At 43.0% G+C, this 27918-nt stretch overlaps 1 protein-coding gene across 5 annotated transcripts in view; it reads left to right on the forward strand.

Moving 5' to 3' along the window:
- PLD5 (phospholipase D family member 5) overlaps positions 1-25377 on the forward strand; it is a 419450-nt gene extending 394073 nt beyond the window's left edge. For 4 of the 5 annotated variants that reach the window (XM_043568868.1, XM_043568871.1, XM_043568872.1 and 1 more), the window contains 3 exons: positions 2749-2917; positions 12232-12346; positions 20438-25377. In XM_043568868.1, coding sequence (XP_043424803.1) covers positions 2749-2917; positions 12232-12346; positions 20438-20694 — 541 coding nt within the window. In that variant the 3' untranslated portion in view covers positions 20695-25377. Of the gene's footprint in view, positions 1-2748; positions 2918-12231; positions 12347-19261; positions 19358-20437 lie in introns of all 5 variants that reach the window. The other variant, XM_043568870.1, reaches the window with a different exon arrangement.
- Positions 25378-27918: the final 2541 nt, after the last annotated feature.

Below are 27918 nucleotides of genomic sequence, written 5' to 3' on the forward strand. Positions count from 1 at the left end.
GGAGCTGTTATAGTGGCCCAGGTCAGGGATAATGAGGGATAGGAAGGACAGAATAAAGGACGTACTTGCCAAGAATATTTTTGAAGTACATGGTGAATGGTACAAAGGAGAGCAGATGTAAGAATTATTGCCGAGTTTTTACCTTGGCTGATTAGAGGATGAACATTGTGCAAAGTGGAGGCTACAAAAAATATAAGGAAGTAAGCAGACTTGTGAATTTGAGGTTCTTGTAAAGGTCCAGATCGGTAAAGATCTTACGAAGATATTCACAACGAAGTCTGAAGAGGGTTAGCCTGGTGATACGGATTTGGAGCTTTTCAGATTATAGAGGACAGTTGAAATCAGGTACATAAATGAAGCCACCAAGGGGTTGGCATATACAGTGAGGAGAACAGAGGGTGGTGATGGAATAGTATGGGAACATTGACCATAGAAGAGACAAAGAGGCATTCTGAGAGATAAGGGACAGACCATCAAACCACAGGGTCACGGAAGCCAATGGAATTAGTCATCAAGAAGAAAGAAACCATCAACAGAGCTGCATGTGACATAGACTGACTAAAGTAAGAATTGAATGATATCCATTAGATGTGGCAGTTGGGCTATCCCTGCTGACTTGGAGATTTGCAGAATGGCAAGCTGGAGGCCAGGGGGGCTAGAGGCTGAGAAGTGAGCGGGGGTGATGAAGTCAAGTCAGATGTTCTAGATTACACTGTCAAGAAGTTATGTTCAAAAAAAAAAAGTAGAAACAGACCCAGAAATACAGAGAGAAAACTGACGGTTGCCAGTGGGGAGGGGCAGGGGAGGGACAAAATGGGTGAAGGAGAGAGGAAGATCCAGACCTCCAGTTGTGGAGTGAGTAAGTCACAAGGATGAATGGCACAGCATAGGGAATGTCCTCAGGGATGGTGTAACAGTGTTGTGTGGGGACAGATGGCAGGTCACTGTGGTGAGCACAGCAGCACATACAGATGTTGAATCACTACATTGTACACCTGAAACTAATGTAACATTGTGTGTCAACTATACTCAAATATAGACAGATGATAGATGATAGATAGATGATAGATTTGTTCAAAAAAGAAAAGAGATTGTGCACCAGCCACAGAGTGATACAGAGTCAGGGAAATTCTCTCTGAATGGATGAGATTTACATTTTGTCCTCAAACTACAAGAAGGGTGGGGAGGTGGGGGAGTTGAGACTGTCTTCAGGAAGGAATGACGGATGAAACGCAGCTGCAGAGGGTCAGGGGACCAGCCCAAGAGGCAGAGTGGTACAGGTCTGGCCCTGAACAAGGTTGCCTTATCCTCTAAGCCAGAAGGAAGGGGAGAAGGATGTATGAGGCTCTCAAGGGTAGAAACCTCAGGGACACCGTGACTGAGAAGCTCCGTTTTTGTGGACAGAGGAAGCAACAAGTTTAGCTTGAGTGGAGTACAGCTTAGAGTACTGACGGAAAGGTCTGGGAGGCAGAACCGCCCAAGGCAAGGACAGGGGTGCTGGATGGTGGTGAAGGCCCTGATGGGCTTGTGCTGGCTTCAGCTTCACAGGCTGAACTGACTTTGTTCAGTAATCCTCGGCTTTGTGACCATTGAAATAGACCAATGTGTGTGGCTAGGTGAGGCTCTGAGCCAGGATTTAGATGCTACCAAGAGCTAAGAGGAAGGATCAGGGCAGGTGTCCTTCAGGCAATCGGCACTGAGGTTAGGCTGGGCCAGAAAGGGGACCCAAAGCTGATAGAGCAGGAGAGTGAGAGGGTCACCGGGCTGGGCCCATGCGGGGCAAGAACATGGTCAGTGGGGATTTCCCAGAGTATGGGATGCTGCAGAACTGCATCCAGTCCAATATAAAGAGGAGAACTTTGGAGGTGCAGTGATCATGAGGCCAACAGGCTAATGTTTTGAATAATACTTTATTAGTCCAAACTGAGTTGGCCTGGATCTAGGGGAAGATGTGAACAAGTGAACAAACAAGGTTTGTCAGGGCCGAGGGGAGACAGAGATTTGGGGCTTATCCTTCTGAAGGAAACATTTGTTGTTTTTTCTTCTTAAATGAGAATTGAATGACAGTTCTGGAAGTGACATTGTGTGTGTTGGTGGGGGGCTGACCCCACTTCTTACACTAAGTGGGCAAACTCTCGTAGAAAAATACATGGCCAGACTTCTGGAGAGTCTCTGGTCAGGATTTAATTAAGGCAGAAGACTAAGGATTGAGGGAAGAGGCTGAGCCTCCAGGAGAAACTGTTTGCCTGATGGAGGAGTCCAAGGGCCAGAGTAGCTGGGGGCCTGGTCAGGAGAGAGGAAGGCAACTGGAAGTAAGAGTAAGGGGATGACCAGAGCAGAAGCTCATTTGGGGGGCAGTTTCCAAAGAAGAGGGGTTCAGGCAGCATTTGGGGACCAAAGAGGTGCTCGAGGCTCCGAACTGGAACTCTGTTGGAAAGTTGATTCTTTGCACACGTGTGAGCTAAGGTCCAGCTGGAGGTGGGTGCAAGTGTGGCGAGGGTAGCACACGGTCGAGGCCAACCTGTCCGCATACTCCCCCCACACACCCTGAGGCCCTGCTGGTGGGAGAACACGTTTTAGGCAGGGGCAGGACCCAGTAAAGCCTCTTTCCAAATATCCAATCAAGTCATTTAGAGAAAGCAGTAACGATTGGGTTAATATATAAATGCTCTTTGTAGTCTAGTAAATTACTTTCCCCCAGCTAACTTATTTTCTTTGTTTTTATCCACATGGGTATTATTTCTGCAGGACTTACTGGCCAGACTTGGATGGGAAAATCAGAGAAGCCTTAGTTTTGCGAAGCGTTAAAGTTCGACTCCTGATAAGCTTCTGGAAGGAAACAGACCCCCTTACGTTTAACTTTATTTCATCTCTTAAGGCTATTTGCACTGAAATAGCCAACTGCAGTTTGAAAGTTGTAAGTATGACATTGGCTTACGTATTATTAAATAAAAAGGGCTGATTCCCTCTACACATCTGTGAAAGCTATGAGCATTTGCACTCATGTAAACTGCCAAGTAAGAACCAGGATAACAGTCTCTGATAGTGAAAAAGCACTTCAAAAGTAGGAGAAGTAATGTTTCAAGACAAACACTCTCGAGAAAAGGAGCCTGGATCCCACATTTCCTGGTGCCTCCTGGCCCTGCCCTGTTTTTATACACGGCCCGTGGTGTCCTCTCCACTTTGTTGGGTCTGCCTCGTTCTCCTGCCTGCCATTCCAGTTTCTAAGGCCATGACCTCAGTGAGGTCACATGCACCTGCACAGCCTCCCCCAGCCCCAACGTGCCCCTGGCTTAGCTCCTGCCCTTGTTCCAGCCCCCGGGGCCACATGCTAATCCATATCCGCCTACTCTGAGTGGGGCAAGATTGGGAATTGGTATTACTTTCAGTGTGGTAACTCCCTAGCTCATGTTTGACTTTCCTTGGGTCCTTACCTGTGACTTCCTCTTCCTCACCTCAGGGCCTTTGTACATGCTGTTCCCTCTGCCCATAACACTCTTCTTCTCCATGCTTTATCTGACTAATGCCCTCTAGTCCTTTAGGGCTTACATTTTCCAGCCTCCACTGCAGTCATTCAGCAAAAGTATCCTGAGAGGGGTGCCTGGGTGGCTCACTCAGTTAAACATCTTATTAATGATTTTGGCTCAGGGCATGATCTCACAGTTTGCGGGTTCAAGTCCTGCATCAGGCTCTGTGCTGATGGTGAGGAGTTCCCTTGGGATTCTCTATCCCTCTCTCTCTCTGCCCCTCCCCTGCTTACTCTCTCTCTTTCTTTCAAAATAAATAAATAAACATTAAAAATATATACCCCAAGATCCTACTTTCTGCCAGGCACCCTTCTAGGTGATGGGTCTGTGCTCCATGCAGCATTTAAGGACCCAAGATGACAGGGGCACCACCATCCACTCTGACACATACCTTCCAAGATAGTCCTGAGCCTCAACATCCCAAGGTCGATCAGAAGGAGAGAGAAACTGGAGGGCTTCCCAGGAGACATTTATGGGTTAGACCTGGAGGTGGTGAACATCCCTTTAGCCTTCATTCTGCTGCTCAGAAGTCACTCACCTGTCCACATTCAGTGGCAGAGACAGCTTATGAGTGTGGCTTTGCACAGCTCAAAGTTCAGGACCTCCTAGTGATGTGCAGGACTGGACAGCAAATCTGGATATGGCATTTCATAGTTCAATAAACAGAAACTAAAAACAAAACAACAATCTCCTACGAGACCCAAGACCCAGGTTGAAGTTGCCTCCTCCCTACATAACAGGAACAGGAGAAGGACAGTAAAGATTCCCATTCAGGAGAGGACACTCAGCAGTCACTGGTCCAAGTGATTGTAAAATCCTTCTGGGCAGGTACAGTGAAGTCCTCCTGTGCCAGCTCCCAAGGTTGTTTTCAGCGTGAACAGTTAAAGGAGGTTTTGGTTCTAGCTCATGGTTTCTCTGGCAATGCAATTTTCTCAGAAACATAATAGGCTTCTGATATGTTTGCTTCTAGTCATTTCCAAGTACTAGTAGCCACAACCAAAGATTTTGTTGTACATAATTCCCAAACTTCACTAATCATGCTTCCTTTCCCATATACCTCTGCGTCAGCCTTCCTCTTCCTCTCCCCTCCCCCCTTCTGTCTCTTCTTATTAACGGTGGCTTCATTCAGGTCATCAGACTTGGGTGGGAAGATTATACCAATTATGATTACTTCAGTTATCTGATCTTTGCTGCAGAAATGAGTCTTTTTTTGAGAGAGAGAGAGAGAGAGAGAGAGTGAGCATGATGGGGGGTTGGAGCACAGAGAGAGGGAGACAGAATTGAAGCAGGCTCCAGGCTCTGAGCTGTCAGCACAGAGCCTGATGCAGGGCTTGAACTCACAGACCGTGAGATCATGACCTAAGCTGAAGTCAGAGGCTTAACCGACTGAGCTCCCTGTGTGTCCCCGTAAATGAGTCTTAACTCAGCCACTTAAAGCATTCTTCAAATTTCTTTTCTACTATTGGGCTCCCAGCACAGTTTTTCCAGCCCTTTGAAATACCATATTTCTAGTGTAGCTGTTCTCTTCCATATGTGCTTGCAAGCCAGCAAATCCATCTCTGAGTTCATTTATCTCCTCTACTAACTTCCTAAAAGCACCAGTAATGACCCATATACACTGTTAACAATTTGTTTTCCCATCCGTTGCCCTGTAGCCAAAGGTTTGGGGGTGCTTAGTCTTCCTTCCAAATCAGTGCAGGTTATGGTCTTACCAAGTACTTTTCCACTGCACTAACATGGGTCTCCATCCTTTCCATCCTGCAATACCAATTTCCTTGCTGCCTGCTGCCCATGGGATAAACCATTGCCACATCTTTTATTAAGTTTTTATTGCTGCTGTTATGGCAGCATCTCACGTCACATTGCCGGGATGTAGTGAGTGCTTAATATTTTTTAAACAAATGAAGGAATTGGTTATATTCATGAGTACAGACATTTAGACAGGCACTGTGTTAAATACTTTGTATGTACTATTTAATCTTCATAACCACACTATGAAGTGGGAAATCTTCCCATTGTACATACATTGAGAGTGAAGCCTGAAGAAATTAAATGATTTCTCTCCAGGACACTAGTTAATAGTGGAGAGAGATTCAAATACAAGTCTTTCTAACTCCAGAGACTGGGCTCTTAAACTTCATACTGTATGGTCAGCAAGTAGAACAAATAATTGAAGTTATAAAGGTTTTTTTGTCTTTCCTATCTATATTAAAAACATCATATTTATATCTGCTCGAAGACCTAAGAGGCTACTCATCTGACTGATGTATCTCTGAGGATCAACAAAAATATCAGATAAGATGTTTTTTAACTCAATCATGCCATTAAATATTTTTTAAAAGTTGAAATTATCAACAACTTAAAGACATAAAATTCTAGAATTTACTATAAATTTCAAAAAAAAGCATGCTTCCCACATATATTTCGTTTTAATCTTCTTAACATTCTGGTAATATTGATAAAATAGAAATTTTTATTTCCATTTTACTGGTTTTTATAAACTGAGGTAGCCATGCACATGTCTGAGTTCACAAATAAGTATTAGAAGTAGAAACAGGTCTATGACACCTACAGCTAACATCATACTCAATGATGAAAAGTTTTCCTTTAAGATCAGAGACAAGACAAGGGTTCCCATTCTTACCACTCCTATTCAACATAGTACTGGAAGTCCTAGCCAGAGCAATCAGGCAAGAAAAAGAAATAAAAAGTATCAGAATCGAAAAGGAAGAAGCAAAATTGTCAGTTTGCAGACAACATGACTTTATATATAGAAAATCTTAAAGACTCCGCCAAAAAAAAATGTTATATTTAATCAATGAATTCTGCAAAGTTACAGAAATACAAAATTAGCACAAAAAATCAGTAATGTTTCTATACACTAACAATGAAATTTCTGAAAGGGAAATAAAGAAATGGATCCCATATACACTAGTATTAAAAACAATAAAATACTTAGGAATAAATTTAACTAAGGAGGTGAATAATCTCTATACTGAAAACTCTAAGGTATTTATGAAATAAATCAAAGACAACACAAAACAATGGAAAGATATTAGAAGAAGTAATATTGTTAAAATGTCAATACAACCGAAATCGATCTATAGATTCAATGCAATACTATCAAGACTCCACTGGCATCCTTTAGATGTAGAAAGTAGAAAAAACACTCAAAAATTTATATGGAACTGCAAAAGAACCTGAATAGCCAAAGAAATCTTGAGAAAGAAGAACAAAGAAGGAATTAGAACATTTTCTGATTTCAGGCTATACTATAAAGCTATGGTCATCAAATATGGTACTGGCATAAAAAGAGACAAATAGACCAAAGGAATAGAATCAAGAGACCAGAAATAAACCCAAGCATATACAGCCAACTAATATTTTTCGAGGGAGCCAAGAATACTCAATGGAGAAAAGACAACCTTGTCAATAAATGGTACTGAGATAACCGGATATTCACATGTAAAAGAATAAAACGGAACCCATATCATACACCACTCATAAAAAGTAACACAAAATGGATTGAATACATAAATGTAAGACCTGAAACCATGAAATTACTAGAAGAAAGCAGAAACAAAGCTTCTTGACAGGGATTAGGGTAATAATTTTTTGGATAGGACCTCTACAGTACAAGCAACAAAATCAAAAATAAATATAAGCAAATGGGATTACATCAAACTAAAAAGCTTCTGCCAACAAAAGAAACCATCAACAATGTGAAAAAACAACTTATGGAAGGGGGGGAAATATTGGCACACCACATATCTGATGAGGGGTTAATAGCCAAAATACATCAAGAACTCATATGACTCGATAGCAAATAACCCAATTTAAAGATGGGCAAAGGAGCTGAATAGACATTTCTCCAAAGAAGATAGACAGAAGGCCAACAGGTACATGAAAAGATGCTCAACATTACCAGTCATTAGGGAAATGCAAATTAAAACCATTATTAGATACCACAGCATGCCTTTTAGAATGGCCATCACCAGAAAGACAAGAGGTAACAAATGCTGGTGAATATGTGGAGAAACGGGAATTCACGGTAGGAATGTAAATTGGTATAGCTACCATGGAAAACAGTATGAAGCATCCTTTACAAATTAAAAATAGAACTATCATGTGATTTAGTAATTCTACTTATGGAAGTATATCCCAAAGAAACCAAAACACTAACTCAAAAGTGTATCTGCATCTTCATGTTCATAGCAGCAATATTCACAGTAGCCAAAACGCAGAAACAACCTATGTGCCCGTTAGTGGATGAATGGATAAAGAAGTTGTGGTATATATATATACAATGGGATATTATTCAGCCATAAAAATGAGGAAATACTACCATTTGTGACAACATAGATGGGCGTCGAAGGCATTATTCTGAGTGAAATAAGTCAGGCAAAGGACAAATACTGTATGATATCAATTGTATGTGGAATCTAAAATTAAAACACACGCACACAAAGTCATAGAAAAAGAGATCAGACTTGTGGTAACCAGAGGTGTTGGGGGGGGGGGGAGGGTGAGAGGCGGGGGAATTGAAGCAAGGTGGTCAAAGGGTACAAACTTCCAGTTACAAGATAAGTACTAGGGATATAATGTACAACGTGATGACTTCCGCTAATGCTGCTGTAGGATACGGAGGAAAGTTGTCAAGGAAATCAGTCCAAAGCGTCCTCATCACAAAGAGAAAAAAAAATTTCTTCATTCTTTTCTTTTCTTTTCTTTTCTTTTCTTTTCTTTGTATTGTATCTGTATGATACAATGTATGAGAAGATGGCTGTTAGCTGCACCTATTGCAATCATCATTCACAATATATGTAAATCAAAACATCATGCTGTACAACTAAAATTTATGCAGTGATAGACGTCAATTACTTCTCGATAAGATGGAAATAACAACAGGTCTGTGATTACTACTGTAGGTCTGTTTTCCGTGCCAGGTTTGCAAATGAGTGTGATAACCAGGAGTTGCATCAGGGCGCCAACTTTAGTTTGGAATCAGATATCAGGGATTATAGGAAACACTGGATGGACCCAGGAAACCAGGCAGAGAACCAGGAGAATAGAGTCAGTTTGTGTTCGGTACCTTTCCATGGACAAGAGAATGCTGGGGATTGTTTCATCTGCAGGGATAGCATTTTCCAGATAACCGAAGTGGCATGTGAGGCTGCATGGCAGTGAATAGGTTCACCATCGTATTCCCAGGGCCTAGCATGATGCTGGCACAAAGCATTCAAAGCATATATGTGGAATGCATGGATGGATGGATGGATGGATGAAATAAAAAAGGGAGCTGATGGTTTAGGAAGGCTCTATGGGAACCAGTGAGTGGAGGGAACACAGCCCATGTCCAAGACATGGTGGATGTGGAGTCATTTTTGCCATTTTCTCAAACGGATGATGTGCTTGGAGAGGGGTGAAGAATCTCTTGGGGGAAGTCATTTACTCAGAGTACAGTATGCTTGCACTTAGAGGGGTGCCATAATCAGACTTACCAGATATCACAATGTTTTAAAATATAACTTTAATGATGATTGAGGTGTGACAACATCCATGGATCAGAAGACAACAGCCATTGCAAAAATAGTTTGTTTTACCCATAGATCTCAAGAGAAGGGGGCATAAGGCAGAAGTGAGGGGAAATATGGACAAGGGCCTTTGTTTGGTTTATGTGGTGGTGGAACAGGCAAGCAGGGTAAGCCAATTTAGGATCGGCAAGTTTGAATAATTTCAGTGGGCCCTTGGGCCTAGGAGCTGTCCCTGATTGCCTGGTACCTGACCCTGGGGTGATTAGAGCAGACGGATAGTGACCCAGAGTGTGAGAGCCCATAAAGGAGGTGGTTCTGGGTATGGTCCCTGGACTGTTTGGTTTACATATGAGAAGTGTGCTCACAGGCAAGTTGTTTGCTATCTCTAGGAATTAGCCAGTCCTCAGAAGGGCAATCCCTCCAGGCTCAGCAGGACCCAAATGTCAAAGCATCTGAATACAGAAAATAAGAAGATATGACTAATACAAGCAGAAGCAGAGGGGGAAATGTCTGGGGCCCATCACACATGGTGCATTTGCTCCTATCTCTTCTCTAAGCCATTGTCAGTTGAAATCTCCATCATGAAATTAGTGCTCTCATTTACGACTTGCAAGAAATTACAAGGAAAGTAGAATCCATTATTTTATTCTCTACTTAGCTCCATCTTTGCAAACACTCATGGTCTCATTACTTGAATGAACCAAACATTAATAGTTCACCATTGGACGTTTCATGAAACAGAGACTCTGGTCCTCATGGAAGCCAGGCCCTGCACTTCTAAGCATCAAGATAAGCCTGGGTGGGAATGAAGCCTGCGGGCCCTACATCTAGAACACAGATGGGTGAGAGCTTTTCCAAGTCAAGTGGGCATTGGAACCTTGAGTGAAGCATGTCTTCTGGAGTCTTTAAGCCCTGATAAAGCAGACAACCTGGGAGTGAGGCAGGGAATCTCTCTCCTCGGAGGAGTGGGCACCCCTATCCTTGGCTTGGGGGGATTTATGTCCATGAGGGGACTCATGGGAAACAGACTGCATTCACAGAATTGCCCCTGTCAGCTAGGCTTTTATTTTTTAATAAATTCATAAGTGGATCAGTCGGTTAAGTGTCTGACTCCTGATTTCGGCTTAGGTCATGATCTCACCATTCATGGAATCAAGCCCTGCATTGGACTCTACACTTACATTGTGGAATCTGCTTGGGATTCTCTCTCTCCCTGTCTCACTGACTCTCTCTCTCTGTCTCTCTCTCTCTCTCTCTCTCTAAATAAACTTTGGAAAACATTTAAAAAGTAAATCACTTTTGAAAAGTCTTTGCTGTCACCTACAGCATATTAGGTGTTTAGTAGTATGTCAGCGAATACAGTATGATTTCTGCTGCCACTTTAGTCTCCCAGATAAAGCTGTCTCCCTCTTTTGGGCATCTTCAGCTTTCTAGAGCAAATGGGTTATCCGTAGAGCCTCAAGCAGCAATGACATCCCCAACTTAAATTAGGACATATATTTTGTTCTTTTTCACATCCATCGTGATTCCACAATAATATTTTCCTCAAAAGGAGGCGGTAGACTGTGTGGACATGTGTTGTGATAGAATGTCTGAGCAGGGTGACTGCTCTTACGGAATGACAGGTGGGTATCACAGGACCTCACAGATATATAACTATGACTTAAGAGCATTCACAGGTAATCAAGTCCATGGGAAGAGTCCACACAACGTGGCTATATGTGAGCCCTCCAAATGACACAGATTTTGCAGGAGACAGGAACTGGGAAGAAAGGGAACTGATGCAGCATCACCTATCATCATGGTAACGTGGCCCCAGGTAACACTGTCCTCTGTGATGTGCAACTGACAGTTCTTGGGGAGTAGATTTTGGCCTGTGCGCCATTGATCTCAAGGAATCTGCAGAAAATCAGAATGGAATTTTCAAGGGCTGCAGGGGACCTTGGTGATCATCCAGTTTATCACTCCTTTCTCACCCTTGGGCGAAGGGGAAGACCAATCATTGTTTCCCCAAGCCAAACTGGAACACTTACAGATTTCGTTTTGTTCCGTTTCGTTCAGTTTCGTTTAGTAACTTTGATAGAGAGAGTGAGAGGGGCAGAGAGAGGGAGAGAGAGAGAATCCCAAGCAGGCTCCACACTGACAGTTGCAGAGCCCGATGCGAGGTTCAAACTCACAAACTGTGAGATCATGACCTGAGCTGAAACCAAGAGTCAGGTGCTTAACGGACTGAGCCGCCCAGGAGCCCCAGACAGTTACAGTTTTCAAACTAAATGATGTCTCCATTTCTAGGTAGCATCTCATTTTTCTCTCTGCCTCTTTCCTTCAAACACGCATGATCCCACAGCCGTAAGACATTCAATCCAGGAAGATCCCACACACAGTGCTGAAAATGCTCAGCCTGTTCCGGTGTGGAGATTTGAGACCTCACCTTTGATGGTGTGTATTCTGTGAGCTCTGTCACAGTTCAGTCCTCATCTAAGCAGCTACCAGTTCCAGCAGATTCCAGAGGCACCAGCCCGCCTACCCCCCACAGTGTCAGCCCCCACATCCCGGGCCTCAGGTGCTTTTCGGGTCACATTAAAGTTGAAATTCAGGATTCCTGGGTTGAAGTGAATTTTTTTTGATTTGCTTATTAAAAGAGCTTGTAGACCTAGGTGTTTAGATGGAAAATATTTGTTCCTTTGGCAAAAATCTCTTTTGACCTTTGCAAATCCCCAGCTTAATCAGCTAGTCATTGCCACGAGCCTGCTGCTTCTTATAATGTATGCAACACAGAGGAATATTCATTCAGTTCATCGGTGTGCATGACAGAAAGCGCCCTGAGGCCGACTTCAGATGCTACTGCACCCTGATGAATATGACAATGAGAATTAAACCAACGTCTGGCCCTCGCCCTGGTGAAAGAATGAATTTTGTGTTCATTTTGCAGCTTCAAAGCGTTCATTATAGACCTAGTTGAGCACGCTAATTTTCTCTCTTGTCGCCCATATAAGCTTGAGAACAAAAATAGCTTCCTCTATATGAAGAAACAAGATTGTGGCTTTAATAACCCAGTATGAGGTCTGCTGCGGCTGTTTGGATAAGACACGCTCCTGTGCTCTTGCACAAAGCCAAAAATGTTGTCTATTCACCTGCTTTATGAATGGGTTTATTTTTGTGTCTTACAGAAGTTTTTTGATCTGGAGAGAGAGAATGTTTGTGCTACAAAAGAACAAAAAGATCACGCCTTTCCTAAGTTAAATCGCAACAAGTACATGGTGACAGACGGCGCAGCTTACATTGGTAGGTGTCAGCCTCCTCAGGGGACAGTGCGGGTCAGCGGCAGTCCGACTGTGCTCTTCCGTACCCCGTGGGGCCCTGGAGGAAACAGGAGGGGGAGGACCAAGAGCTCTTGAACTGAACCTCTCCTCTAGGGCTTGGTTCAAGCGCGAGGACACCACAGGAGATGTTTTTTGTAAGTGTTTTCGGAAATTCTTTGGTCTCCTTGCCTCATTCGATAGGTGAGGAGGCAAATGGCTCATCAAAAGTGAGTCCTGGTGGTCGAATGAGCACAGGGGTCCCTTCCCACCCACCTACCACAGCCAACCTGTCGTGAGTGACAGCAGCAGACGTGGTGGCCGCTCGGTGCCTAACGGAGCACGTCTTGGGCAGCAGTCCCACCTCTGCCACTTTGTAAATGTCTAACCCTGGAGAATTTACTTAAGCTGTCTACACCTCAGTTTTCTCATCTGCAAAATGGGGCTAATAATAGTTTCTACCTCATTCCGTGAAATTTAAGTGCAATGATATCTGCAAAGCACCTTGCACATTTAAAACCGCTGGCACGCAGATAATACCTGATTCGTGTATTTTTTTATTTTTAGTTATAAAATGTTTATTTATTTATTTTGAGAGAGAGAGGATGAGAGCACGAGCAGGGGAGGGGTAGAGAGAGGGAGAGAGAGAGAATCCCAAGCAGGCTCTGTGCTGTCAGTGCACCTCCTCATGTGCCCACGAACTGTGAGAACTGAGCTGAAATCAAGAGTTGGACGCTTAACCGACCAAACCCCCCAGGCACCCTAGTTTTTATTTGTAAGGTAATTTCACAACCCAGATGCAGAAATCATACCTCCTGGTGGAATTGTTTACTCGTGTGTCGGATCTGTTCTCCTTTCCTACAGTGTGGGTGAGTCCAGGGTAACCCCTTAATTGGTACCATCAACTGCAGAGTGGAAATTATTATCTATAAAAGAAGGTACATAAATCACAAAACAGCAGCGTGGCTATTACTGTAAAGATGAAGTGGCAGTCTCCAAGTAGAAAAGAAAAACGTGTGTGGAATGAAAGAATATGGAATATGGGTGTTCCCCCATTCACTGAGTGAGTGGAATATGCCCTTTGTGCTTTGTAAACCACTTTATCTCATTTGCTTTTTTTTTTTTTTTTAGTGTTTATTTATTTTTGGAACAAGCAGGGGAGGGGCAGAGAAAGGGGGGAACAGGAGAATCTGAAACGGGCTCAGCTATCAGCACAGAGCCCAGCACGGAGCTCCAACTCACCAATTGTGAGATCCTGACCTGAGCCAAGGTCAGATGCTTAACCAACTGAGCCACCCAGGCGCCCCTATCTCATTTGCTGATAGGGAGGGTGGCCTTTATCACCTGCAGTTTAGAAATGAGGACCATCAGACAGGAATTGACTTAAACATGCAGATGTGAAGAAGAGCGAGTTCTAGGATCCGCGGCACCCAGAGCCCCACCCCCACCCTGGAACCAGAGGAAGACACTGCCGTCAGCCACTGGACAGTTAGTTACTCCATCCTGCCTTCTAGAAAGGTGTTCTTTTTCCATTTCGGATAGTTATGTGTCCACATTAGGAGAAGAGAGGATTGGAATTTTTTTAAATGTCTATTATTCAAGCTGTTTTAGGATATGAGAATGTTACTTTATTCGTGCTGTCCCTCTCAGTGGCTTAAGATGTAATAGTTTGGATTTTCTCATGTTCATCAGCTTACGGAGAGTAGAATGAATCAGCTTCTTTTTAAGCAAGTGACAAAAACGGACTCAAAATCATTTCATCAAAACTGGGAATTTCGGGCTCAATCATTGGAAAATACAGGGATGGATCAGGTTTCAGGCACAGTTGGATTAGGAACTCAGATCTGGATATTTCACCTGTGGGGTTTACTTAAAGTGCCATGTGTACTTGGAGCAGTTATGTGGCACCTGTGTCCTAAAGTTCTTTTAATGAATTAAATGTTTTGGAGTCACAAAAACTTCTGTTTGAATTCAAGCACTGGCACTGGAAGCTGGAAGATGATGGAAAGTCACGTGATCTCTCTGAGCCTCTGTGTGCCTCTGTTTTCTTATCTATAAAATAGGGATAACAGCATCTACCCTTTGGTGGTGATACAAGGATTAAATGAGATAATATATGAAAACCTACAAACACGGTCTTGCATCTGTCTAAATCCTTAGTAAATATGGATTTCTGGCTCTCTCTTCTTCTTCCCATAGAATACATTTTTGTTTGTTTGAGAGAGAGAGTGTGCATGCAAGCAGGGGAGAGGGGCAAAGGGAGAGGAAGAGAGAGGGCCTTGAGAGGAAGAGAGGATCCTCAACACAGGGCTCCATCCCATGAACTGCGAGATCAGGACCTAAGCCAAAGTCAGATGCTCAACCTACTGAGCCACCCAGGTACCTTCCTCCATATATTACATTTTTAAAGTAGACTTTCATTATTTAGAGCAGTTAGGTTCACAGCAAAATCGAGCAGAAAATACAGAATTCTCACATCCTTCTGCCCCCCACAACACATACACACAGCCTGCCCCATTATCAACATCCCCCACCAAAGCGGTACATTTGTTCATAACCTACATTATACGTCGGACCTACATTAACACATCAGCATCACCCAACGTCCATTGTTGACATTAGGGTTCTCTCTTGATGCCATTCATCCTATGGGTCCTGACAAATGTGGAATATATAGAGTAGCTTCACTGTCCCAAGAATTCTCTGTGCTCCACCTACTCATCCTTCCCTCCCCATAACTCCTGACAACCACTGATCTTTTTACAGTCTTCAGAGTTTCAGCTTCTCCAAAATATCATGTGGTCAAAATCATAGTAGGTAGCCTTTTCAGATTGGCTTCTTCTACTTAGTAACATGCATTTAAGCTTCCTCTGTAATTTTTTTAAGTTTATTTATTTATTTTTAGAGAGAGAAAGCTTGAGTCAGGCAGGGGCAGAACGAGGGAGAGAGAGAGAGAGAGAGAGAATCCCAAGCAGGCTCCCCACTGTCAGTACGGAGCCCCACGTGGGGCTGGAACCCACGAACCATGAGATCATGAGCTGAGCCAAAGTCAGACACTTAACTGACAGAGCCACCCAGGTGCCCCAAACTTCCTCTGTATCTTTTAATAGCTCGATAGCTTATTTTTTTTAGCACTGAGTAGTATTCCATTGTCTGGATCTGCCGCAGTTCTTTTATCCACTCACCTACCCATTCACCTTCAGGACATCTTGGCTGCTTCCAGGTTTTGGCAATTATGAATAAAGCTGCTATAAACATCCACACGTAGGTTTTGTGTGGACATGTGTTCAACCCTGTTGGGTAATACCAAGGAGCGTGATTGCAGGATTGTATGGTAAGATTATGTTTAGTGTTGTGAGAAACTGCCTATCTTCCCAAGTGGCTCTGCCATTTTGAGTTCCCAGCAGCGGTGAGCTTTCCGGTCTCCCAAAGTGGCGCTACAGTTGTCAGTTCCCAGCAGCGGTGAGCGAGAGTTCCTATTGGTCCACATTCTTACCAGCGTTTCGTGTTGTCCAAGTTCCAGATGTGGGCCCTTCTGATACGTGTGTAGTGTAGCTAATGATTGCTTTTAGTTTGCATTTCCTTCATAATATGATGTGGAGCATCTCTTTATATGCTTACCTTGTCATCTGAGTATCTTCTTTGATGAGGTCTTTGGCCCATTTTTTAATCATATTTTTCATTTTCTTTCTTATTTCTTATTTCATTTTCTTCTTTTTCATTTTCTTTCTTAAAAGAACCTGTATTAAGAGTTCTTTGTATAATTATAACAATCATTTATCAGATGCATCTTTTGCAAATATTTTCTCCCAATCTGTGCGTTATCTCTTCATTCTCTTGACAGTGTCTTTCACAGAGTAAACATCTTAACTTGAAATGAAGTTCAGCTTATCAATGATTTCTTTCCTGGATCGTGCCTTCAGTGTCGTATCTAAAAACTCATCACTAAACCCAAATTCATCTAGATTTTCTTATTCATTATCTTCCAGGAGCTTCATAATTTTGCATTTTACATTTAGGTCTGTGACCCATTTTGAGTTAATTTTTGTGAAAGGGTCAGTGTCTAGAATTCATTTTCCGCACGCCCATGTACAGTTATTCTGGCAAATATTTCTATTTGTTGAAAAGGCTAGTTTTGCTCCCTTGATTGCCTTTGCTCCTCTCTCAGGATCAGCTGACTTATTTACGTGGGTCTATTTCTGGAGCTCTATTATAATTCAATTTTAAATGAGTTCATTTTACACACAGCATTTTAGCAAAACATTAATTCCCTAGAGCAAAGCATAGTTATTGTATAAAAATATTTAAAGAGCATCCGGAGAGAAAATTCATTGATAATTTAAATAATTATCAGCATGTTCTGGAAATCTCTTAAGTCGTCACTCAGACACCTGCTGAGGATGCGAAATTAAGAAAAACCCACACTAATCCTTGCATGGAATTATAGCTCATTAAATCTTTGCAGGACTTTCAGAAGATTCCCCAAATGGTGTCCTCTCTCTAACCTTGAATTCTGTAGACTATATTTGAGTCTAGTTTGGCAAATTTGTCCAGAAGTTGGTCTGAATTGTTTGAGGGCTGATGGAGTGGTATGTTAGGTGAAGGCACTCAGAAATCTTGTTGAAGGCCCATACACCTTCCCGGTGAGCTTGTCTAAACGCTTATCTATACCCTCGTCTATACCTGGGGATGGCACTACAGTTCTCCTGCATTCTGGAAGCGGAAATGGCAGTCTCAGGCCTGGGTGCAACAGTGTCCCAGAAAATATTGGAGCACATCCATGATTCTGAAGTTTAGCCAAACCGTGAGGAAGTGAAAGGTGGGAAATGGTCACACTGGTGGAGGACGTCCTCTGTAGACCTTGGGAAAGCTGCCTTAGGCTGCAGTTCCTGAGAAGAACCTCAGTAAAGCTTTGGAGGATCAAAGGTGCAGGATCTTGGCTCCATCACTGTGCTGAAGGGAAACCTGAATCTCACAGAATAAGCCTCCAAAATCTTGTCACTTCTCCCCCACCTTGTCTTCCCCTCTCCTCACATTTCCACGTCTGTGCTCTTCAGAGAGCATGGTCCACAAATGAGTGGAGTTCAGTGTGGTCCGAGGCTCCAGCTGAGCAGCTGATGCTGAAGTCCCCAGGGAAAATGCACAGTTGGCCTTTAGGCTTGGAGGTGACATGGAACAGAAGTTAAGGGTGGGCTGTGGGGTCAGAGCTGACTTTGAAACTCGGCTCTGGTACGTTTTCACTCCTGTCTCGGGCAAATTACCTAACCTTTCTGCGCCTTAATTTCCTCGTCAGTACAATGGACTTTGTATTATCACCTCATAGGATTGCAGTGAATATTGGAGATACTGTATTGATGTAATGAATTCACTTCCTGGCGCCCAGCTGCAGGCACGAGACTTTAGGGTCTTATCCACAAGTCCTTCCGTTGATGGAATGGATAGAAGGCACTGCCTGCCAGCGGGCTCCAAAATAACTCTTAACCTGCAGCAGCTACTAATCCCCAGTCTAAGAAGTCCAAGCCTGTATTTAGCTGGCGCTGAGCATTGGCACAGAGCCTCTGAGCGTGGCCATGTGTCTGAGAGCACGTGGTCAGAAACACACCACTGGCAAAGAGACTCCCACTCAGTATTGTGAACCATTCGGCAGACAGTTCACTAATTTATAACAGTAAAAATTCATCCACAGTTATGTCTATCATGAAGCTATCAATAGTGTCGGTGTGGTGTTTGGGGGTATGGCAGGGAGACAGTATGAGATGGAGGACAGAGATAGAAAAGAGAAGGAAGAGTTCTTTCTCCATGCTGATAATATTTGATTTAGGGACCTGGTATTAGGCCCTGAGGAATAAACTCATGAGAGACAGGGGAACAGCCTCCTGTGGTGCCATACGGAAAAGGGAGTTGATACGTGTGGGGACTCCAGAGAGCGGCAGGGGGCCCACAGGATGGGCGTTGTGAAGGAACACCTATCAGCTCTCTGTGGATGTTTCTTCCCCCACAGATGGCTGCCAGGCCGGCCTTGGGTCAAGGATGCCTACTGTCTTATTCAGCAAATATCCCTGCAGCTATGGCTGAAGAGCTGCAGAGGGACTGGAGATCAAGCTCTACACTTAAAAAGCCTTCAGTTTTCTGTATGAAAACAGCTCTGGACCAAAGAGGAGCACAGATTTGGGAGCTTAGACCAGACTCAGGCTGGTGGTAATTTCTGAAATCATTTTGTCAGTCTTGATGCAGCTAAATCTTCGTTAGTGAGGACACTGCTTCATTTATTGTATTATACATTGTGGAGATCTGGGTCCATCATTGATTAGCCATGTGACAGGAAAATCTGTTCACCTCTTTGAGCCTCAGGCTTCTCATCTGTGGAGTAGGCGTAAATCCTACCAACTCTGTGAGATAATGGATACAAATGCCAAGCCTAGCACTTTGCTCATATTAGGCACTTAATGAAGGAGAGCTCTTCTCCCTCTCTAAGGCCCCTATATCATGACTTTATCCTTAACTCTTCCACCTCATGCTCCAAGATCCTGATCACATTTTAGTCCACATCCCTTTGGGGGTGTGGCTTTCTAATTTCCAAAGCAATGAGTTTCTGTACATCCGTCAATTGCCATTTGTGTAGTAAAGAATTTAACCTTACCCTCAATAAAATGTTTTCCTGACTCATCCAGCCAGAGTTAGAAGTTCTTTTTCTCTGACCCTTGTGGCATTGTATACCTACATCTCTTTATATTATAATCATTGTGTTTCCTTCCTGGACCCCTTGAAGTCAGGGACTGTCATATTCTGGTTTATATCATGGTCCCTAAGAAATGGTCAGAAGAAATAACATGGCCCCATGTACCTGGTAGACATTGGACACTCAGTAAATGTGCATTTATTGGTACTGTTCTCCTGCTAGAACCCTCTCCCCGATGGATGGCAAGACAGGAGATTCATATGGCACTCTGGGGTCGTCTTGTCTTTTATCTACTCTCGCCTAGAAGATGAACTACATGTGAGTGACGTAGATACAATTAGTCCCTTCTTGGACAGATTCCAGCCTTACTACCTGCTATGGGCTGAACCGTGTCCTCCCCAAATCCATATGTTGGAAGTCCCAGTACCTCAGAATATGACCTTATTTGGAGACAGGATCTCTGCAGAGGTAATAATCAAGTTAGAATGGGGTCATCGGAATGGGCCCTGATCTGATTTGACTGGTGCCCTCATAGACAAGGGACATTTGGACACAGAGACAGACATGCACAGAGGGAAGAGAATGTGAAGACACACAGGGGAGAAACTGGCCATGCAGAAGCCCAGAGGAGCAGCCTGGAACAGATTCTCTGTCCGGGCCCTCAGAAGGAACCAGCCCTGTCAACACATTGGTTTTGGACTTTTAGCCTCCAGAACTATTAGGCAACAAATTGCTGTCATGTAAGCCACCAAATCTGTGGAACTTTGTTACAGTAGACCTAGCAAACTAATCCACCACGTATCACCAGACAGTCGTGCTGGGGAGCCTACTGTCATCACAACTGCCTCCATGCCTGGGCCAAGGAGCCAGATCCTGGACCCAGGAAATGATTTACAGCCCAGGCAAGGAGGGCTTTGTGTATCCAGATAGGAACGGGTTCTCCTTCTCTGCCTTCAGCTTTTTCTTCAATATGCAAGCTTCTGGGCACTGTAATTAGTATCCCTCATTTGTACATGTGGATTAGATGTCGTCTCTTTGAGAAGGTAGTAATTGCTCACAGGCTTTTTAAGTGTATTCCTATATATTTTCAATATTGCTGTATTTAGTGTGTCTTGTGAATGTCAATAAGAAATAACATTTACAAAAAAAAACACAACAGATTCCTTGTTTTGAGTTTCAAGTTGAGCAAAGCTGAAGAAAATGCCAAAATAATATGCAAATATTAATATGCCATATGTAAGGCCTCTTGGAGTTTTTTTTTTTTTTTGAGCTGTCAACACAATTCAGTCTCCTTGTCATTATTTTTTTTTTAATAGAGTCTGTTGTGTGTTTCATTAAATGCGGAATGTTCCCCAGTGATCTTAACGCCGTGCCACTGTCTCCTTTGTTTGTTCGCAGGCAATTTTGACTGGGTAGGGAACGATTTTACCCAGAACGCTGGCACGGGCCTCGTTATCAACCAGGCAGATGTGAGGAACAACAGGAGCATCATTAAGCAGCTTAAGGATGTGTTTGAGCGGGACTGGTACTCGCCCTACGCCAGGACCTTGCAGCCGACCAAACAGCCTAACTGTTCCAGCCTGTTCAGACTCAAACCCGCCTCAAACAAAAGTGCCACGTACGGTGCCAGCACCAAGGACCCCGCCAGCGTATAATGTGAAGGGACTGCCGGGACAGCTCGTGTTTCCTATTTCTATACAAAGGACTTGAGGAGAGAAAACCAATTTAATATGTCTTTTTTTAGGGAAAAAAGCACACTCACAAAGAAATATTCTCCGAACGCCATGTAATATCTTATCTAACAATATCTTAGCGGCGTGTACACTAAGTGTAGGATTTTTTGTACCTGTGACTCCTGACAGAGAATGTCCTTTCAGCTTGGAAGTTAGTTTTTACGTTTGCATACAGATTTTAAGACTTTGATGCCTCTTCCTTCCTAGTTTTAGAACTTTTTCTGCTGCCCTACCTGTTCCATTCTTACGAAGCTTAGCATGAGGTAAACGCTTTCACACCCTTCTTAGCGAGGTGAGTGAGGCTTTCACCCCAGCCGAGAGACCGATCGAGCCAAGTATTTGCTCTGTAAACCGTCTCCAAGACCTGTACAGTCGTCTGAGCATGAACAGCTGACATCTCATGCCAGCCTCAGCGCTCTTGAAAAGCACCCTTTCGCCTCCTTGTTCGTCTTCTTCTGATACCACTCCATTTATTTCGTATCATTTTCTCCTGGCAGAAAATGTTCTTATTAGCGGCGCCCCTGTCTTCGCCTCGATGTGAGTTCCGAGTCTGACGGCATCTTTTGGAAATGTAGGGATTCCTCAGAGGGGATACTCAATGGAGATGGCAGTCTTTACTTTTCACCTTTCAACCACATTTCCCCCTGAAATTGGTAGTTTAAAACCACAGCCAGCAATATGTATCTTTTCTCTCAAGCTCAGAAAAATTATGTAGCTGCCTGCTAATATCCAGCAAACTATTAAGTCTGCATTATGAGAATAAAAGTAGTTTTTCACATTTTTGTTTAGCTTCTGGTATTATAAAGGAAAGATCTCTATGCATCTGTGGACTTTAATTTCTTCAGAATCATTCATTATGCTGTTAAGGGTATGCCAGCAAAGCTTTATAGAGCTATTTAATATACCAAATGCTTTTCAGAGAAATGCAATTTAAATACTGTGCTTAACATATTTTACTAAGAAACAAAAATATTGGATTATTGTTCTAGAATGTCGTTGTGTGTTGCTGTTTTATATCTATACAATATATAACCCTATATTCATGGAGACTGTTGCCACACTAGAGACGGCATGGCCTCTTTGGAGCTCAGAGCAGGTGGCCATCAGGAAGCCAGTCTTAAGCTTGCTCCTGACTCTCTAGGACCTGGGACAGAGTCCTGCACTCCTTGGCCTCGTGTTTCTATTGGTAACGTAGGGACAGTAATACTCACCTACCTCGCGTGGATGTTGTCACGGTAGGAAATATTTATAACTTGTTTTGAAATCAAAAGAACCTATATAAATGCTAAGCATTGTGATGTATAATCTTTTTCTTGAAATAATCTTTGTGGTATTCTGATATAATCCATACCAGGTTCTCCCAGAGAACCTACAGGGGAAAACAAATCCATAGCCTCCAGCCGCAAATGTGGGTGAACACAGTAACTTGAAAACCCCGCTGGAGATTAGGATTGTCATCATCATTTTGATGGCGCATTTTGTCGGGTCACTTCGGCATAAATAACATCCACATGAAGCCAGACATTGTGCTGGGGATCGTTCCTTATGACCGGCATATACGTGTGTTTTCAGAGCAGGGAAAAACAATCTCTATTATTTTGTGTATCTAGAGACTTGCTTTCTACTTCACCAGGTAGAGTCATGGAAGAACCTATGAATCTCATCCAGTGGGTTTGATTGGTTGTGGAAGGGGCATTGTTTGTCAGCTAGTGGTCACGTAGTTCCTTTCTTGTTGCTCCCAAGGTAGGCTTTACTGGATATTTGGCCAGTGAAGAGAGCTGGGAGAGAGCGCACGATTCTTAACAAAATTCTTCACCAATAATGGCCGGGCCATAAGATTCTAAATATTGACCGTATACCCAGTCCTTATTTGAGTAGGTGGCTAGCCTGCCAATCATCTCAGTAAAATAAAGGTGGCTTTGGAAGTTATTTTCAAAAGGAAGAAAAAAGAACAAAGAGTAGGCATGGAGACAAACATACCAAGTTCCATTCTGGGCAAAGAAAAGCAACCGGGGCTAGGTTTGAAAAGGGCATCGAAGGGGAGAGGTGTCGCTGCCTCCTTGTTAGTTCTCAAGTATCACCCGGAATGTGTGTCACAGCTGTGGGACAAGCGTTGGCTTGGCGTAATGGGGCCCCTATCATTGTCCCTCACTTCCACATGCGATAGGAGAGAATGGCATCCTTTATAAAATGGCCACCATCGCCATTTCCCTCTGAGCCCATCAATACAGTGGCACCAGGAACTGTGTCCCGGGACTTTGTGCCACCAGCACCAGCAGCAGCAGAGCCCCCTGACCCAGCGGTCTACCCCCCTCAGCCAGGTCGCTGACTTCAGGAGACAGCACTGGCCTCCAGGCAGCCAGGAAAACAGCCCCTGAACAGAGAGTGTCATAAATGGGCCCATGTCTCCTAACAGAACATTTAATTTGGCAGAACTTTCTTTTGCATTTGGATGCTTTATCTACCCTCCTAAAAGTGGCCTTCCTCTCTTTCCGACTCTGTGTCTGTGCAAAACAGACAACTTCTATCCCACCCCCTCCCCAACACACTCTCCACTAGTTATTTCCCAAGAGAAAAAGCAAAGCAGAACAAAAACACTTTAATTCAAGACAATCTGACAGATGTCCTTGCCAGAAATTAAGAGGAACCTAACCTCCAGTTTCTTTTCCTCCATAAATATTCCAGGAGTTATTTCCCAAAGGGGAAAAAGAATGCAAACACCATTCAAGACCGTAGTTTAGATTCCTGTGCCACTTACATCAACCTAGTGCCTTATTTATTCTCAAGCATTGATTTTAAACGGTGATTCACTCTGTGAGAACCCTTACGCTTACCGCGTGGTCCAGTAAGAACTTCTCGTGGGTCTCCCGGTCAAAAACATGTGTCAGTGTCAACAGCTTTCATGTAGCCTGCTCTCCTCCTAAGCCACCCAGTGCTGACCACCCCCAAGTCATTGACACACACCATCAAACATCAGCACTGTTGGCCTCCTCTGTGCTGTCGCTGGCCTCCAGTGCATCCACTAACTGAATCACAGCTTATCAAACCACCGGAGAGGAAGTGGAATCTTCTGGATCATATCCATGCTCTGTGAATGCCACACTTTAAGTACCTGAAAATGACAGAAGCGAGGCACACTGAAAATGTCCCCACTTTAAAGGACCTCGTAAAGAGATGCTGTCAGACTTCAAAGTCCCGTGGAACATAGAATGGAAACTGGTATCTAAAAGTCAAAGCAGACCCAGTAAAAGAAACAAAAGAGCTGTGAACACTGTGTCTGTGGAGATCTGGGCACCTTTTTCTATTCGGGCTGTATCTGTTTTATTGTTTGTCTCACTTCTCAAGTGGCTCTTGGTGAGATGGGTGTGATCACATTGTTGGTTGATCTCGCCCTTAGAAAACTGTGTTTTGTCACTGCAGTTGCTGGTTTGTTCAAAGTGCCTCGCTGAACCTGGGACTGACAGAAGCCCGTTTCCCACCAGCCTGTGGCTATTTTCAAGTGACTGATTCATTCTGAGTTCTCTGTTTGTTTTTAGAAACTTCTATTGAGCTAAATTCCAGGGAAAAACAAAACAAAATAAAAAGACTATAAGAATTTCTCGATAAGATCAGACCCAGGGTCCGTCTGTCTCAGGAATTCTACCCCAGAATCTGCCTTTTTTTCATATGTATAATCACTTGTGTGACTTTCTCTGTCCAGAATTCATCCCATTATCATCAACACTTAAGGGATGTAAAAAGCTGCCTTCACTTGTGATGGAACAGTTACCTTCTGCAATGAAAGAGACTTTGCTATTGGTTATTCAGACTCAGTCCCTAATGAACAGCTCCATTGTGGACGAATGTTCAATTCTTTGGATTTCTGTACTTATTCTCAATGAACTGCTGCACTTTATTATAAGCCTTTTGAAGGAGAGATTCATATAATGTCCATTTGGCCTAAGGTAGAGTGGATAAATGAATCCATATTCAGCATTTTTCCATTTGCTATGATTTAGCTTTTTTTTTTCCTTTTTCTTTTTTATGCTGATAACCAAATAGCTATTCATCATTTTTACCTTATTGATTTAAATTGACAGAGGATTTTTAATAGCCCCGAAGTCAACCCCAGTTCATTGTCTGCCTTTCTCGTTTGAGAGAATTCTCACCAGTGGCTGAATTATGAAGATATTGCTTTTATGGTGACTAGATAGGTATTCTTTAGAAGCTTCTTGAAGTAGTAAAAACCAAACTTTCTTATTTTTGACCCATCAGCAAGCAGTCTGGTACTTACAGAGTTCTAAAAAAGGTCACCGACCATGTCCGCTTCCTTTGGCAATTTGCTGGAAAGAAATGGGAGACTTAGTAGGCTATTCTGCATTTTCTTCTGTTATGTTCAACTACTAAACTTCTGATTCTGTTACAAAGGATATCTTGGATTTTTAATGTTTCTTTATGTAAATAGGATAAAGTTGTACCTGGACATATCTATACTATTAACCTTAAGATCCCTAAATAAATCGGTGTGATAAAGGGCTGAATTTGGGGGCAATCATTAAAATTCTCAAGCTTTTCATATAACCAAATGCTCGATTTTTTTCATAAGTAAATATTATATGGTCTTTTCCTTCTGTGAGATGAGGCATTTATTTTTCTCCTCAGCTTCCAGACTGTACACTCTCTCCCTGTGACAGAAGAGATATGTGTGGATACAAGTCTCACGTACTTCCCCACCCACCACACTCTATTCCTTCCAAGCTTCTACCCATAATCAAATACACCTGGTGTCTGCTCACCAGACCCAGACTGAATCTCAGATCTGGAGGATTCCTTGAAAGCCATCCAAACCAACTCCTTCAAATGTACAAATTCTCTTCCTGTGTGGCCACTCAGAAGTTGAGGGCCTACTCACGCCAACTCATTGGGAGTGGTTACTACAGTTCCTTTCACAAGACCCACACAGAGTGCAGTGTTACTGATTTGCTAGAGTAACTTGGATTTGAGATGCCTTATCTCTGAAAGAAAGTTCACAGTGGGTACCCCTGTTGTAGATAGAGAAATTCTGAAGAAGCATACTTTTTTAAAGCTGTCATTTAAGAGTTTAACAAAGGCTTAATAAAGCCAACTTGATGAATCTGCAATAGTCAATTATGATTTGATTTTATCAGCAGTTTCTGAATCCTGAAATCGCATGCTTAAAAAAAAAATCTGCTTAACATTCTAATAAGAGACAATTGTGTATGGAGCCAATTAAATCATAGGAAGGGTGAAGATTATTGATGATTTATTTTTACTTCATAGAAAAATTAGTAAGGAAAAAATTCTCCTTGGACAAAATCTGGCTATCAAACCTGCTCCTTCTGGCCTCAGACATGCTGAAAATTGTCAATTCCATTATGGACTCTCCTGTCTTCCATGGGTGAAATAATCTTAGGAATGGTCGAGAAATTCTGCACTCTTCGTAAGACAGAAACATGGACAGACCTGGTTTCTTTTTTTTTTTAATTTTTTTAATGTTTATTTATTTTTGAAAGACAGAGAGAGACAGAGCACAAGCAGAGGAGGGGCAGACACACACACACACACACACACACAGAATCTGAAGCAGGCTCCAGGCTCTGAGCTGTCAGCACAGAGCCCAATGCAGGGCTCAAACTCATGGACCGCAAGATCATGACCTAAGCTGAAGTTGGACACTTAACCGACTGAGCCGCACCCCGACCTGGTTTCTAATTTAGAGTTTCCCCACAAAAGTATTCAACAGATCTTGGGAGTATGACCTCAATTTCCAGGATTAAAAATATTGAAATTTTGGGGCGCCTGGGTGGCGCAGTCGGTTAAGCGTCCGACTTCAGCCAGGTCACGATCTCGCGGTCTGCAAGTTCGAGCCCCGCGTCAGGCTCTGGGCTGATGGCTCAGAGCCTGGAGCCTGTTTCCGATTCTGTGTCTCCCTCTCTCTCTGCCCCTCCCCCGTTCATGCTCTGTCTCTCTCTGTCCCCCCAAAAAATAAATAAAAATGTTAAAAAAAAATATATTGAAATTTTATGTGACTGTCCAATATTAATGGGGAAAGAAGATCTTTAAAGACAACTCAGAAAATATGATCCAACAGCATTCATACGATTCAGAGTTTAATCTACAATTTCACTTACTTTTCCTTAAAAGTGGAGATTATCTGCCCTTTAGAAAGTATACATTATTAAAGGTAATGTTCTCCCCCAAAAAATGTAATAAGAGAAAAGCAATGTTATAGTTTCAGGGAAGTTATGACATTGGTAGAGCACTTGAAAATCCTTCATAAGAAAGTGTCAGGGAGAAAAAAAAAAAAGCTCTTTTGTCCCCAGCAATAAAGCTGTGTGTTATCCATATTTTCTGTGTGGATCTATAGCTTTCCTAGAGTCCTGGACAGACCATATCCATAGCTCCCCCATGAGCAGAAGCACGTTTCTGTCACATGAACACTCCACATTGGCCACAGCCAGCTGTACCGTGACTCAAAGAAACCCAGTTACAGGCTAGGGAGTGGACTAGGAAGAGAGATGTACCTAGTAGATGGCACCTGGCCCTACCAACCACAGCTCTCCTTTAGGGAGTCTGACTATGAGATATACAAAGGAAATGGGTAGCAGTAAAATCAGCCAAAATAGAGAAGAGTGAAGTCATTCTAGTGATGCCACCTTAGACCAGTAACAGCAATGCTTCAGGTGAAACACTCAAGAGTTCTTGTTGACTCACTGCATCTGCTCGCAGGTTACTGGAGTAATGACTGGTCCTTGAACAGTGAGGCTGGACTTTGTAGTTACTGGGTTGCTTTCTTATCTTTTATACTTTCTTGTGTATCGACACAAATAAACTCACATTAATTGAGATAACCTGACTGCACGTCTGTTCCTTGCCATCCTGAGGGGCCTAACACACTTCCTAAAGTTACAGCTATCCCCAGGATAATATCCTGAAGAAATAACAGAAGGGCTGTGGTAACTGTGTCGTGATTAGATGCAGACCCACACTGGTGATCTCCACAGTAAATCCCCCAGATCCACTCTGTAAGTTTCTACATCAAATTGATTGTTGCCAAATATCCTGGACTTATAAAGACGAATTGGAAGCATTGAGGACACAGATGAAAAATCCATTCAGGAGATGAGTATACCACAGACACAGAGT

This window comes from Prionailurus bengalensis, chromosome E4 (assembly GCF_016509475.1).
Source record: "Prionailurus bengalensis isolate Pbe53 chromosome E4, Fcat_Pben_1.1_paternal_pri, whole genome shotgun sequence".
NCBI lineage: Eukaryota > Metazoa > Chordata > Mammalia > Carnivora > Felidae > Prionailurus > Prionailurus bengalensis.